Source organism: Doryrhamphus excisus, linkage group LG4, assembly GCF_037039965.1.
Source record: "Doryrhamphus excisus strain RoL-2023G ecotype Guam linkage group LG4, RoL_Dexc_Guam_v1.1, whole genome shotgun sequence".
In the NCBI taxonomy this organism is placed as follows: Eukaryota; Metazoa; Chordata; class Actinopteri; order Syngnathiformes; family Syngnathidae; genus Doryrhamphus; species Doryrhamphus excisus.
Window position 1 is genome coordinate 11599113 of NC_136360.1, and position 15202 is coordinate 11614314.

General features: G+C 43.9%; 1 protein-coding gene across 3 annotated transcripts; it reads left to right on the plus strand.

Annotated features, from left to right (window-relative positions):
- Positions 1 to 3972: 3972 nt before the first annotated feature.
- LOC131129684 (pre-B-cell leukemia transcription factor 1-like) lies at positions 3973 to 15048 on the plus strand. 3 transcript variants are annotated; one of them, XM_058073453.2, is made up of 9 exons: positions 3973 to 4312; positions 4759 to 4832; positions 10691 to 10938; positions 11184 to 11374; positions 11481 to 11616; positions 11917 to 12079; positions 12761 to 12873; positions 13006 to 13095; positions 14629 to 15048. In XM_058073453.2, the coding sequence occupies exons 1-9, from the start codon at positions 4170 to 4172 to the stop codon at positions 14719 to 14721; spliced, it is 1251 nt and encodes a 416-aa protein (XP_057929436.1). In that variant the 5' UTR covers positions 3973 to 4169; the 3' UTR covers positions 14722 to 15048. The 3 variants fall into 3 exon arrangements, with proteins under 3 accessions (XP_057929436.1, XP_057929437.1, XP_078646282.1); XM_058073454.2 differs by having other exon boundaries at positions 11917 to 11965; XM_078790156.1 differs by lacking the exon at positions 12761 to 12873.
- The last annotated feature ends 154 nt before the right edge of the window (positions 15049 to 15202 follow it).

A 15202-nucleotide genomic window follows, 5' to 3' on the forward strand; every position in this document is an offset into this window, starting at 1 on the left:
GCAATCTACCCTACATGTTACTCTGGAGGGGGAACAAAGAAAAACTGAGATTATCCAACATCAATAATTGTTCTTTCCTCATTTGAGAAATATGCCCTGTCTGTAAAGGTGAGCCTGGACTCCCCTGTGTCCTCCATTTTGCCATCACCACACAAAATCACTAATCATTAATGGGCCAGTTTTATGATCAGTTTTACAATCAATTCATGCACTTCCATACTCATACTTTCACGTTGGAAGATGTGAGGTCAGAGATGTGGTTGCAATTCGCCATTAAAACAGAGAGACGGAGAAATTAGTCGAAGTAGAAGCAGGTAAATATTGTGATCGTGTTTTGATCGACAGCACTACACTGTCAAAATTCACATGCCTGGGAACAAAGTACACTGTACTTTTTGAAGTGCAGTTCTCCCTTGTTTTAACTGGTTCCAGACCCGACTGTGTTAAATGAAGTTCTGCGATCAAAGATTCAATGTTTAATAATGGAATATTTTTGTAGTTAGAGCATAGAAAACATGTGTATTGCTTTCTGTGAGCTCTGTAGGCATGAAGTAACACACCTTTACACTATTATTCATTGTTTACAAGACTCGGGACGGTTGCCTAAAAGGCGGCTAACCAGTTAGCCTCATATTTATTTCCTCTAAACTTAAGCAGCCAAAAGTTTACCACTTCCACACGGAATTTTTTATGTCAGACATTACATGGTTGATTTCATGACTTTGTGCATTGTTAAGGTGATAATGTGATATAAGGTAATGTCTCACGGTTTTTGTCCTGACTGCCGCCTACTGACCAGAATACTACATATCACTTGTATTTCAATACATTTTGACTAATAATAGACCATAGTCTACCACAAAACAACAATAATTGATTAATTAATTTCAGTATACACTGTGTTCTTGTTGAAGTATACTGAGAGAAGAATTACATTTGAGACACCACAAATATTCTTGTCTGGTCCACCTGGACCCAACAACAATGCTGCTTGTCAGTGACCAAGCAGAGGGAGCCACCTGCTGGTGTGGAGGGTCATGACCCGCTAAATGTCAACCTTCCATTTGGTGTAGAGTGCATGTTCCCTAGCGCCCTCTGCAGGCTGCCAGGTTGCATGCCAGCCTCAGAAGTGATGGCTGCTTCCCTTGTGGTCGCCATGGTGACAGCGCCGTTTGTAAAAGAAGCTGTCAGCTTTCTTTTCTCCCCCTACAGTACACTCGCCCCCCCTGACTCTCCATCAAACACCTTCATAATTTTAAAAGGCTTTTTTATGTTGTTGTTTTTGCTTTCATATACTAGATGGAGCCATGATTTAATATTTTAATGCATGTTAATGCGTCCTTTAACCTCCTGCCACCAATCAGCCGTGTGTAAGAGGTTAACCTTGAAGCAGTGCCAGCAGCACAACAACAACATCTCCATCTAATGGATTGGTGCCTCCTGTCCCATTTATTGGAGAGCCATTAAAACAAACCTTTCTACATTTTACCGCTCAGGGTCAGCGCCACAAAGCGTTGAGTCAGCATGGTTCACATTCAGCATTACTCGTTTATCTTCAACCTTGATTACGGCTGCTGCTGCTTCTTCTTCTGATTGTTTAGCACATGCTAACCGACAAGAAAACACTAACAGACAAGATGCTAACATATGCCAACAGCGACAAGGAGATACTAACAGGTGCTAATCGAGACAAGAATACACTAAGAGAGGCAAGAAGACACTTAACAAATGCAACAGACACTAACAGAGACAAGAAGACATACAGACGCAAACAAAAGAAGACACATCTATACAAGACATATGCTAACAAAGACAAGAAGATACTAACAGAGACAGTAAGACGCTAACAGATGCAACAGAGACATAACCCGAGGTAGGTAACAAACAAGAAGACGCTAATAGAGACAAGATGACACTATCAGATGAACAAAGAAGAAGATGCTAACATGCGCTAACAGGTGGAGAAAAAGATACAGGCACTTATACAGAAACAAGCACATGCTAACAGACAGGAAGGCCATTATGAAGGTAGCGTCAGAATGACCTTCTTTGACATGACCTCTCATGTGGAAGAACTTCCATCAAGCAAGACTCAGCAATGAAACTTTATGAAAAAGTAAACATGTTAGATTGTTTCATCTTTAACTCATTTGCTAAAAAAAAGCATTTTTTTTTGCTGCCAAAGATTTATTTATACGCCTTTTACGTTTTTTTTTTTTTGCAAGAGAAGCACAATACACAATACAAGAGAATACGTTTGATGCAGTTTTAAGACGAAAAAAACAACCACAAGGTGGCTTATAACAACTCGGCATACAGGCTGCTCAGCAAGCAGGAAGTAAAAAGACATCTGGTGGTGTTGCGCGAAGGAGGTTACGCATTGAAGAGAAGTTTAACGCATGCGGACGCGGACGCACAAGCGCATAAACGTATGCACACACACAGTTTGGCTGCAAATATGAAAATTTAAAAGAGTTCATGGTGTTATATTTGTTATGGTGTAAAACAACAATTTTTGTGTTTATGTTGTGGCAATTTGGCTATACGTATATGGCTAAATTTGTGTCAAAGTGAAAGTTATGCTTGAAATGCATCTCTTCGGAAAAACTCAATTTTCTCCCTTTTTTGTTCATTTTCTAGCGCTTATCCTCACGAGGGTCACGGGGGTGCTGGAGCCTATCCCAGCTGTCTTCGGGCGGAAGGCGGATTGGACTGGTGGCCAGCCAATCACAGGGCACATATAGACAAACAACCATTCACACTCACATTCATACCTATGGACAATTAGGATTCACCAATTAACCTAGCATGTTTTTGGAATGTGGGAGGAAACCAGAGTACCTGGAGAAAACCCACGCATGCACGGGGAGAACATGCAAACTCCACACAGAGATGGCCGAGGGTGGGATTGAACTCTGGTCTCCTAGTAGCTGTGAGGTCTGCGCGCTAACCACCGTGCAGCCCCCTTTTTTTGTCTAGAACTGATATTTTGCTGAAACTTACCTATGTTCTACTGCATTATTTTCTGATTAAAGATGAGAGTGTAATCTTTTGTTATATATAATGCTTATATAGCCCAAGAAGACAATATTCTGCCAAAATAATCATAATCATAATCAAAATCAACATGATCAAAAATGGCAGGCTTCGAAAGGGACGACTTTTGAAAAATGGCTGGGATTCATTCATTCATTCATTTTCTACCACTTATCCTCACGAGGGTCACGGGTGGTGCTGGAGCCTGAATGAGTTAAACATGAAAATTTGGACCACTGCCAAGGAAAATTTATCCACAAGATGACTTGTCTAATAGTGCCCTGTGATTGGCTGGCGACCAGTCCAGGGTGTACCTCGCCTCTCGCCCGAAGACAGCTGGGATAGGCTCCAGCACCCCCGGGACCCTCGTGAGGAAAAGCGGTAGAAAATGAATGAATGAATGACCATGGCATGTTCCACTCCAGTCCTATAGTTGGCAGCAATGCACATTATAAATAGCAATCGCCACAGTGGGTCACTGTCCCACTTGGATTAACCTTTGACCCCTTCATGAGGCAGCACCATGATCTCATGGAGTACTAACATCACATGTTACTGAGGCAACGAATAGCATCTGATGTCACATGGGACTGGTCCATGTATAAGCTTCATCAGTATGTTTTTATAGATGTCAATAAGGGAGACAACTCTACCTCAGCAACTCCCAATTGATATATGCTAATAATCCTTCATGTGGATAATATTGATTAAAAAAACAAATTAAATCAACTTTTTTAAAGCACTGTAAAAGCCACGAGCAACATGGATGCCATTATGGAGTATTTTCTCCATCATTAATGACGTGTTATGGTTGGGTTTTTGTGCATCCACAGTGGTTGTTGGGGGTGAGGGGGCTGACGTGTGACGTCACCCCTCCTCCAGCCTCCAGGTGGGGCCACACGCGCTCACATTCCAGCTCGTGTGGGGTGGGCGGAGCCTGGCTGTGCTCGTGACAAAAAGCCCCAGAATGGAGCGCGGGAAATAAAGGGTCTTTTTTCTCCACGCGCACTAATTAGTGAAGTGGCGGGAGAAGCTCACCCTCACAGGAAGCACCTCCCGACGACGCGTGCGCCATCATTCACGCACCACAGGGGATCTTGCCCTGCCTGGGTGTGTGTGCGTGTGTGTTTGTGATGGACGAGCAGCAGCGGCTCATGCACGCTCACGCGCGGGTCGGCATGGACGGAAGCGAGCGAAGAGACACTGGAGACATTGGAGACATTTTACAACAAATTATGACCATCACTGACCAAAGTCTGGACGAAGCTCAGGCTAGGTGACTGCTTTCATTTTATTGTAATTGTATAATCATAATAATAATAATTATGTGCATGATATATAATTTAATCAGTGCGTTGTTAAAGTTGATTGTCAAAAAGTGGACAAAACACAAATCATAGTTACTGTATTTTTTATGAACTATCCATTACTAAAAATTAACTGTAATTAGAATGCATTTTATCATTTCTATTTTACAGTCAATAATACTGCTCAATTGTAAAAATAATATTTATATTAATCTAATGAATTAAATCATGTTTAATCTTAATATGATCACAAATAGGTGTATTTCTTCACACACACTTTAATTTTGTGCCTTGAAAATGAAACAAATGTTTAAGGATATTAAGATGATTTTTTTTTAAAAAAAATTTTTTTAGAACTTTCAACTTGGTTATGATGATGTTTCATATGGAATCTGTTTGCTTGTGTGTGTTGCAGGAAACACGCTCTGAGCTGTGACCGCATGAAACCAGCGCTCTTCAGTGTTCTGTGTGAGATCAAAGAGAAAACAGGTACCCCCCCAAAACCCACCTATCTGCACAAACACACCCTTGTGTCCTGGTGGAGTGTGAGAAGTGTCAGCCATGGTTTTATGATGATGATGATGTTGAGTTTTCGAGAAGTTACCAGCTCTGCACACTCACACTACACTTGAGTTGATAGTGAGCACACACACAGACATTGTTTATGTTGTGGTGTGACCTGCTGCTCTCATGCTTTCTTTTGGTGGTAGTGGGGGGGTGGAAGGCCCTCTTGTTTATGTGTGTGTTGGAGTTCGTCCAAAGTTCAAGTAACTCGCTAACTTGATGTCTGCCCGCTAATGTGATCACAGTGTCTTTGTTTGTTTGTGTTTTGTGTGATTTAGTCTCAAGCGAGCATCACACACGCTTCCTGTCATGTGACCTGCTGGCATGTATATTTATACATATTCATCCGAGTTTGACATCTTGTCGTCTCAGCAGCTGTGTTCACTCACATGCAGACGCACACACTCGTGTGAACTTTTAACCTACCATGGTCGGCAGTGAATGACAAAATGACAAAAGTGCAGGAAGGAACGTTCCGACGTGTTCTTTCAAAGCAGGAAGTTGTTTGTAGTCAGCAACAATGTCCTTGGTAGTTTGTGACGTGACCTTTGGTAGCACACAAAAAAGCATGAATAGTTGTTAACGTTAGTTATTATTATTAATGTGTTTTCATTTAGAGTGTGTCCCTTAACCTTGACTTTCAGGGGTTTCCTTGGAGTGGCTCAAAAAACCCAGAAATGTCCCTAAAGTAGAAATAAAATATTCCAAAAAGGGTATCCACTGTCTGGAACCGATGTCCATTTTTGTACACTTCCCTTGCCATCCTACCCCAAATGTTCTCAACTGGACTTAGATCAGGGGAACACGCAGGATGGTCCAAAAGAGCAAGGTAAATCCTCTGGAAGAAGTCTTTTTATCAGGCGGGGGTTATGAAGTTCAGTGTTGTCCTGTTGAAAAAGCCAGTCAATACCACACAGATCAGTCATGAGGGATTATCCCTGCAATGTCTCTAGATAGCCACCTGCCGTTTGACGCCCCTGGACAAGCTGAAGCTCCACCGACTCAGGGGCTGTGCCAATTTTGGGTCTACCACCTGACTTTTTTGTTCCATATAACCCTTAGGATCTTTGAGGAACTCAAAAATCTTTGATTTTTTTGTTATGGTAATGGTTTAATTTTATTTGAACACAGCATAATTCAATTCACAGGATAGGCTCCAGCACCCCCGCGACCCTTGTGAGGGTAAGCGGTAGAAAATGAATGAATGAATGAATGAATGTTGTCCAAAAGGAGTAGGAAGAAGAAAACCTTACTATTGCAATACATTTATTACATTTACTCACTTCCTATATTCCAGATGTGATTTTTTTAATACATGAAGATGTGTAAGGCACCGTTTAAGGTTTTGGATTTTTAAGTGCTCAGGTGTAGGGGTAAATGGCTTCAGGTCAAGTGTCTGAAAGGTTTTGGTTACAAAAGGTTTGGGAACCACTGATCTCTGTGACGGTTCTGGAAGTAGTGTCGGGTCAGCGTTGCGTTGCCGTCCTTTATGCCGATTGCATAAGTAAACTATCTACATTGTAAATCTCTGTATGTCAAACAAAAGCGCTGCTCACTTCATGTTTGTTTTTATTGCCTCTCCACCTTCTGGCAGCCATGTTTGTGTAGTGTTATGTTTCACGTGGAGGGGTTTGCCATGTTGTTTTTAGGGGGTTGCAAATGTAGCCAAGCACCCCCTTCATGCCGACCCTTGACCTCGCCAACACGTGTGATGTATATACCAGAGGGGTCGGAGGTCAACGGGATCAAGTAGGTGACCTTGGTGACAGCCCATAATATACAGTCTGCTTGCTGAAACGCTAACGATCAAGACATTTGTCAGGAGCTTTGGTTGCTATGACAACATGACACACACACACACAGTTAAAGCAAAACAAGACAAATTCAACATTTAGTCCACTTTGACCCCCCCAGGCACTCAGGAATCCCCCAGCACACCAAGCGGGGATTCGCCATCACACAGCCACCCCACCCGTCGTACAACCCCCACTCCTCACTTACATTTTGCTACGCTTTCACCTCTCATTCACCCCCCCCCCCCCACACACACACACACACATCAGAGCACATTAAAGTCATAAAAGATTTTCTCCTCTCATTTGCATCTGATATTTAACACCACTACACTGCTACAGCGCACATCATGTCTGCTTCGTGGCTAATGGAAACTGTATGTAAGGTTAGCTTAGCAGCTAGTGACATATAGTGTATGTAAGAGAAACATAGCTACACTTCCAAGACCCCCCTTAAAACAATGAACCTACCCATAAAAAGCCCAAAACATGCTCATTGTTGATACTTTAAACCAGCCATCACCAAATGGCGGCCCTTGGTTGGCATACAGATCCAGTAATGGGCCTTTATAGACCTGTGACCAATTAAAGTGAATAATATTATAATAATTACATATAACCATGCTCACAGACTTACAAAATGTGCAGTTAGAAAACATCATATAGGTGGCATTATAGCACAGACTGTAAACAGACGTGCTGGAATGGACAGGAATATTACTCACTATGCTGAATTTGGATTACTTTAGGGAATGTTGTGTGTTTGTGTGTCAAGATGGCCAAGATGGCTGACATTAAAGCAGTCGGGAGGCGGGGCTTGACAGCGGCATTTTAATTGCACTTGTGTGATGTTGTTCTCGGGTCTACGAGTGTCCGCTGGGCCGTTCCAGAAGGTTCCAGAGGGCGTCAGAGCTGACAGCGTTCATGTTTTTTTCATCTCGTGTCCCATCCCAATCCTCACATGTCGTTAGCAGCGCCCGGCAGGATCCTTCAGCAGCGGCCTAATGAACTCCTCCGTGGCGCGGCGCTCTCACCTCATTATCCGCCTCAAGGTGTCACATTAAAACACCCCCTCAACCCCTCCCCCTTCTGACTTCCTGCTTGTTAATGAGCAGCTGACCGTGCTATTTTAACCTCTGCTTGCTCGATGGCGTCCACGTTTCATTTTAAACACACAGTGACGCTAATTGAGCTTATTTATTTTTCATTTAGTTGTCATGGCAACATAGCATGACATCACTTCCCAGTAGGCCGACGCATGTAGATGTTATGTAGATGATAGCGAGACGCTTTGATTTTATAGTGACATGGGAATGTCATGGTTGCGTCATGATGATGTTTGGGAACTATGAGCTATTATGGTGTGATGGCGGCATGGTGATGTCGCAATGGTGCGATGGTGGTGCAGTACAAAGATGTTGGAGGATGTCATGACGCTATCGAGATGATGTCGAGACGGCGGCCTGATGTTAGGAAGATGTCATGATGGTGGCATGATAATAAGTGATAAGGGGTCATGACAATGTTGTGATGGCGGCATTATGATGTCAGGAAGATGTGATAGTGGCGTCATGATGATGTCATGGTACCTCATAATGATGTCAAGAAGATGCGATAGTGGCACAATGATGTCATGGTGGCGTCATGATGTCAGGAAGCTGTCGTGATGGCAGCACAACGACGTCATGGCAAATCTGATGGCAGCATGATGTCATGACGGAGTCGTGATGGCGGCATGATGACATCATACCACCTCAAATCGTCATTCATCAGATGAATGATTCTAAATAATTATTAATAATAATAGTTAAACGAGGTGCCACCCGCCCACAGGGGGACAAGTGTGACTGCAGCATGCATTTCCTGTTTCTTCTCACAGTGACTTTCATTGTGAAATACACTTTTATGTTTCCACTATTTGTCAGGAAGGGCATCCGGAAGTTAAAGGGCTCAAGCCAAAAATCAGTATGCAGATCAAAAAGATCCACTGTGGCGACTCTGGAATCAGGAAAAAGACGAAAGAAACAAACAAACTTCCTGTTTATATTCCCATTATTAGCCTGCCGCCATACTTGCCTTTTCATTTCAAGTACTTCAAAGCCCGTTGATGCTGTTTAAAGTATTGATGAACACTCTTCCTGCGGCTCTCTCTCCTGTCACACGAGCCACAGGAAGTTGCCGTCACCAGGTATCGGTATTGTAAAAGCAAAGGTAAAAGTTCTTTAGAAGCTTTGCCTGGTCTGAGGTTCTACTCTCACTGGACAGTCTGCTCGCCTGAGGACACTTTGTCATCTATACAAGCATGGTATCTACGCTTAGTGGCCAATGTCTGATCATGGAACAGACGATGAACTTATTTGTTGTTGTCTTGAATATGTCTTCCTTTGAGAGGCAGGGGCGTCTTTGTGACCCACATTTACATCTACTCTCTGACCTCAATAGGTCCACCTAATGATGGGGATGGTTATTATTGTCCCGGGGGTGTTTTTGTCTGCCCCAGTGCCATGCCCCATTCTTTGGACCCCCACTGGGCCACTAGGTCATGTGTTGGCCACCCGCTACGGAGTGCATACTTTAAAGTGCAAGAGTGTGTATATGTGTGTTACAAACAGTATAATGCAGTAGAGTTATTACATTAATATTAATTCGTATCGATCTTGTTAGATGCTGTATGTGTGTGACGTTTAATAGTCAGTGTCGGTCGTTAAAGTATGTAATTAACATTACTATTAATTAATGTGGAGTGTGGAACAAGGGAGGGGGCTGCACAATTGTTACGAGTGTGCTGCTTCAGACTTCATTAATTATGCTAATGAGCAATTAATTACTGCCATTAATGACTCAATTACCGTGACTTGAAGTGTGTCACATGCTAAAGCTAACGGCTAACACGTTTGCGAGCACCCACTTGGCATCTAATGTGACTGCTGCAATGTCATCATTGCTTTGCCTTGATAGGCTGTGATATATGTAGTCTGTCTTTTTGTAGCTAGCTAGCTAGTTAGTTAGCTTAGCACACTGTGTCTGCTTGGAGGTGGTTTCATGGATGCTCACTGACAAGACAAGCACATCCTGCGGACATCAAGATGGGACCCACTGTGGGGGTGGGGCTCAAGTGAGGGTGTGGGCGTGGCCCCATGCTTGGCCTGCTTTGAAAGACGTCTTCAATCAGCTCGGCCCATCAAGGACAATTCTAATGACAAGGCCCTACCGCTCGCTCTCTCCCCCAGGCCCCAAGGCCACACGCTGGTCCACCAGGGGGCCGCTTGTGTGTGTGGGTTGAGTCGGGGGAACAAGCTGTCTTCCACCAGGAAATGGTCCAGACACACGAAGTACACAGAATTTTGCAACTGTGGACTTGTCAAAGTGACACCAGCACCAACTTTGGATCTACATATAGAGACGGGAACACATAACCCCAGTCCTGGTCTCATTTCGCTGGCTGTCTGTTACTTACAGGATCCAGTTCAATCCAGTTCTTGTTTTGATTTTTAAATCGCTGAATGGTCTGGCTCACAGCTCTTAACCGCTCCAAGATCCAATCTTAAATGTCAGTACTATAGGGCCTTATGTGTCGCTGGTCTGAGACTTTGGAATAGCCCCTGAACATTAGATCTGCATCAACATTTGAGCTTTTTCAATCTTTATTGACATCTTATGTTTATGGACTGGCCTTTGACACAGGTTAACCTGGCCATTGTTTTGACTCTTATATTAGTATCATTATTTGTGTATTGTATTGTTTTTAATGGTACTTTTTATTATAGGGTGGGTTTTGCGTTTTATTGGCTGCTGTAAAGCCAATCACAGGGCACATATAGACAAACAAACATTCACACTCACATTCATACCTATGGACAATTTGGAGTTGCCAATTAACCTAGCATGTTTTTGGAATGTGGGAGGAAACCAGAGTACCCTGTGAAAACTCTATGTACAGCAGGACTCATTGTCATCCCACTGACCTTTGACCTCTCCCGACGTTGGCAGTGCTGAGTATCCGTGGTGCTCAAGAGGAAGATCCCCCCGACGCTCAGATCATGAGGCTGGACAACATGCTGCTGGCGGAGGGCGTGTCCGGGCCAGAAAAGGGTGGGGCCTCGGTGGCGGCAGCAGCTGCGGCGGTGGCAGCAGGGGGTGGAGTCGGTGCGGACAACTCTGCGGAACACTCAGACTACAGAGCCAAGCTGACTCAGATTCGACAGATCTACCACACAGAACTGGAAAAGTACGAACAGGTCAGTTGACGACTAACTGTATGTTCTGTCAGGACTTTTTTTTTTTTAAGGTCAAAGTTGAATGATGTTGATGCTGTCAATGTAGACAGCATCAACCGCTTGTGCATGTAGAATTTTCCAATATGTTTATACTTTTGGCAACATTACACTGTATGGAGGATTATTATGGAACTTCTTACCTCCAAGTTGGCTATTAGATGGTTCTGTGATCATGCCCCATCATGTCCGCGTGTGTTTGTGTCCAGGCGTGCAGCGAGTTCACGACACACGTGATGAACCTCCTAAGGGAGCAGTCGCGCACGAGGCCCATCTCAGCCAAGGAAATCGAGCGCATGGTGACCATCATCCATCGCAAGTTCAGTTCCATCCAGATGCAGCTCAAGCAGAGCACGTGTGAGGCTGTCATGATCCTGCGCTCGCGCTTCCTGGACGCCAGGTGTGTGTGTGTGTGTGTGTGATGCTGCACTCCACCAATCATGTAGCTTCTTTACTCAGAGGTAAAGCACTTTGTGCTGGCGTTAGACCTTTTTCTTGTTTTTCAGACGTAAACGACGAAACTTCAACAAGCAGGCCACAGAGATCCTCAATGAGTACTTCTACTCGCACCTCAGTAATCCTTATCCCAGCGAGGAGGCCAAGGAGGAGCTGGCCAAAAAGTGCGCCATCACCATTGCACAGGTACGCTCTTTTGTGGGACTGCTGGGGAATCACACGACATAATTGTTTGCTTGATTGTTAAAGAAATGCAGTAACCACAAGAGGGAGCACTCCACTTTGCCTCCTAAACGGGCTGCAGTTGGCATCGAAACAGGAAGTCAAAGTCATCATTGACACAAGTGTTTCCCGCTAAATTGTCATTTAATGTTTAGCATAAGCTCTAATAGGTACTAGCTTGCATTATCACCATGGTGATGATCACCCAGGAATATCCTGACCAATAAGATGTGTGATTATGTTTTTTGTGGTTTGTCTGCTCAGGTTTCCAACTGGTTTGGCAATAAAAGAATCCGATACAAGAAGAACATTGGTAAGTTCCAGGAAGAAGCCAACATGTACGCTGCCAGAACCGCCGTCAATGCGGCTAACGCGTCGTCGTCGTCACACGGAAGCCGAGCAAATTCCCCCGCCACTCCAAACTCAGGTGAGACAGGAAGTCTCTGGTCCTGGTTCTGGTCCACTTTGATAATCGAAGTCTGGCTTTGATCCACTTGTGACTCCAAGTGGAACCAAAGCTTCTGGTCGCGGTACGACACCAACAACATAGCGACACCGCGGCCTCAGCCCCTCCCTCTGCATTAATATTCATGACCTCTCCTGCACTGAGAAGGCAGTAAGGGGCTGTGACGTAAAAACTCATAAATGTTGCGTTTCATTGCCATTTCACTGAGTTACAGATGTCGCTGAAAAATAAACTGTAGTCTTTTATCTTTTACAGCAATATTATTATCGGGATTTAGCTGTAAAATCCACTTCTCAAAGCTCATTGTTCCACTCTGAAGAGGATTTATTTGAGCTTTCTTCTAGAAGACATAGATTACATCATAGTAAAATAATACTTTTCTCTTGCCCTCACTTCTAAACAAACACCAACAACCCGCTGCTGCAGTTGTTCACCGGCAATAACATTTGCTAACAGCAAAATCCTTGCTTTGATCTAACCTCCTTCCTTCACGGCATTAATAATGTTTTAAAGATGCCAGTTAACATAACATAAGCCCCTAATTGCGAACACGGTGCTCCTTGCTAGCGTGTGCATGTTGCTTGCTCAGGCTGCTGCTACGCTAACCCACCTGGTGATTGGACCGCTGGTGTCTCCTCGCAGGTTCCGCTGCATCTTTTAACATGTCCAATTCGGCCGACCTGTTCATGGGCATCCAGTCTCTCAATGGTGACTCATACCAGGGGGCTCAGCTGGGCGCCAACGTGCAGTCGCAGGTACAACAAATGCCAACCGCATCTTGTTTTCTCATTTAACAAAGAAAAAACTTTTTTTTTAAAATTAAAACATTTTCAAGGGTATGTGAATGATGAGGTCATTGTAGTTGTTGACCGGTGTGTCGCCCCCAGGTGGACGGTCTGCGTCATGTCATCAACCAGACGGGCGTCTACAGTGAAGGCCTGTCAGCCAATCACATGTACAGTCCTCAAGGCCTCAATGTAAGCAGTCTTCTTTCCTCTCATTTCGGCGGAAGAAAAGGGTCACGTTAGCCTTCAAAGGTTGTTGTGTTGTTTTGGGGGGGGGTGCTTGTGGCAGAAAGGGTCACCGTGAGTGACGAGCAGGTGATGACTTCCTGTGATCTCGCCCATGTTGGCGTTTCCCGCCAGCACATAGAGAGTAAAATGGAGGCCATAAGGGGGGGGGGGGGGTGTTAGTGTGTTAGTGGGGATGGGGGCGTCTGCTGGCTGGCGGCGGGTAGCGGGAGGAAATCCACAGCGACAAGGCGTGTCGGGGAAAGGAAAATCGATACGACAGACACAAGGAGAGCTCCGTGGCGACTGGGACAGCATTCCAAGTGCATCGCTCACGTCACCTTCCAGCCTGCTAATGGTGCTGACAGCCAGCGTGCATGCACGTGCACCACATCCTCTGCTGTCTGAGCCTAGAGTGTAGACAGTGAAACCTGGTTCAACTGCATCACTTCCAAAAAGCAATGAGAAGTAAATAGAAATGACTAATGAAATGCATAAATGAACATTTAACATCATTTTTACCTTTATTGAAGACTCTTGTCGCCATATGCAAGAGGAATCCCACTCCATAAGGGTTCTTCCATCGTTTGTGATCTATGTATTTGCATATTTACCACTTTGCAGCTTTCTTGAGTTCCTCTCTTTTTGTTGATGCTGACTTATTCCTGCATGTCATGGTGGGCTCGGCCACGCGTATACCACTTACGTTTTTTACGAGTTATATCTCTTAATTCAATAGTGTTTTTTAATCATAGTTCTGGCTTTTCCTCCATGGCGGGTCATTTGGCAGTCATACTGCGATACTGTGACAAAAAAGCACAGTCACCAATGAGTGGGATGCTTTGTTTGGACACCACAAGATTATATGTGGGCAGACTAGTTTCTTACGCACAATGTTCTTAAACCAAGACAGTGTATGAAAACTGGGAATTTTGTTGAAAATCGTTGTGTGTATGAAAAGTACAAAACCAAGGTTTCACTGTAAAATAATTCATATTTAATGAGGACATATTCCTTATGATAGCAGCTTGCAACTAATTACATTTAAAGCAAATTTGAGTACTCTCACATTTTGTTTGGAAGTCCCTCCCCTTCCACTAGCTAGCCAAGATGATGGCTGAGGCCAGTCAGTGTCCAGGGATGTGCTCTCATTTTGGACTGTTTTGAGTGCTGAGTACTGATAGTGCACTGCATTTTGTGGTACTTGTCAGTGTGAACACACTGTATCCACTCAGTAGACTTCAGAAATATGGAAGTGTGTGATTTGAAAAACAGCACCAAAGAAGCTGCCTAATAATTAGTAATAATTAGTGCACACCTTGTTATATGGTGTTGATCGCCTCAGGCCACACCCTCATGACACAAATCAGCACACATGCTTTTATCCAATAAGCATGCAATTCATACATCTTAAAAGCCATCATATGAAGTACCTATGCAGTTGACTCATGATGATGGACACGGTTCAAACTTTTATCCAATCATGTTTTCTTCTTTTAGACCAATGGCGGCTGGCAGGACGCGGCCACGCCATCTTCAGTGACCTCGCCGACAGAAGGACCGGGAAGTGTCCACTCAGACACGTCCAACTGATATCTGATGGGACTATTTTGGCATTTTGTACTCTTTCTCTTCTGGCGTAAGGACGTTTCCATAGCAACTCTGCTCCAAAAGAACATTATTTGATTGGCTTAAATGATTGACACATTTTATTTTCCACCTCCACTATTTTCCTGTCCTTGGAACTTCCTGTCATAGCTCACTGTTGACATTACATGTCGGGAATGTTGGTCACATGCATGTAAACAAGCTATTTTGGATTTATTTGTTGCAAATACCAGAGACATTACGACATCTCTGAGATGTAGCTTTTTTTCATCACAATGTGACAAGTCTTGCCATTGCCAGGAGATCCCTATGACCATCATCTTCTGCCTCAAGAGGAGCTCAAAAAGACAACAATCCCAATAAAGACTTTTTTTACTCATGTAAACACGTGTGGAATTATGAACACTGAATTGGTGAAGGAATCTTTGTCCAAGATGGAATGTTGGATTTGTTACTTGTTGCATGT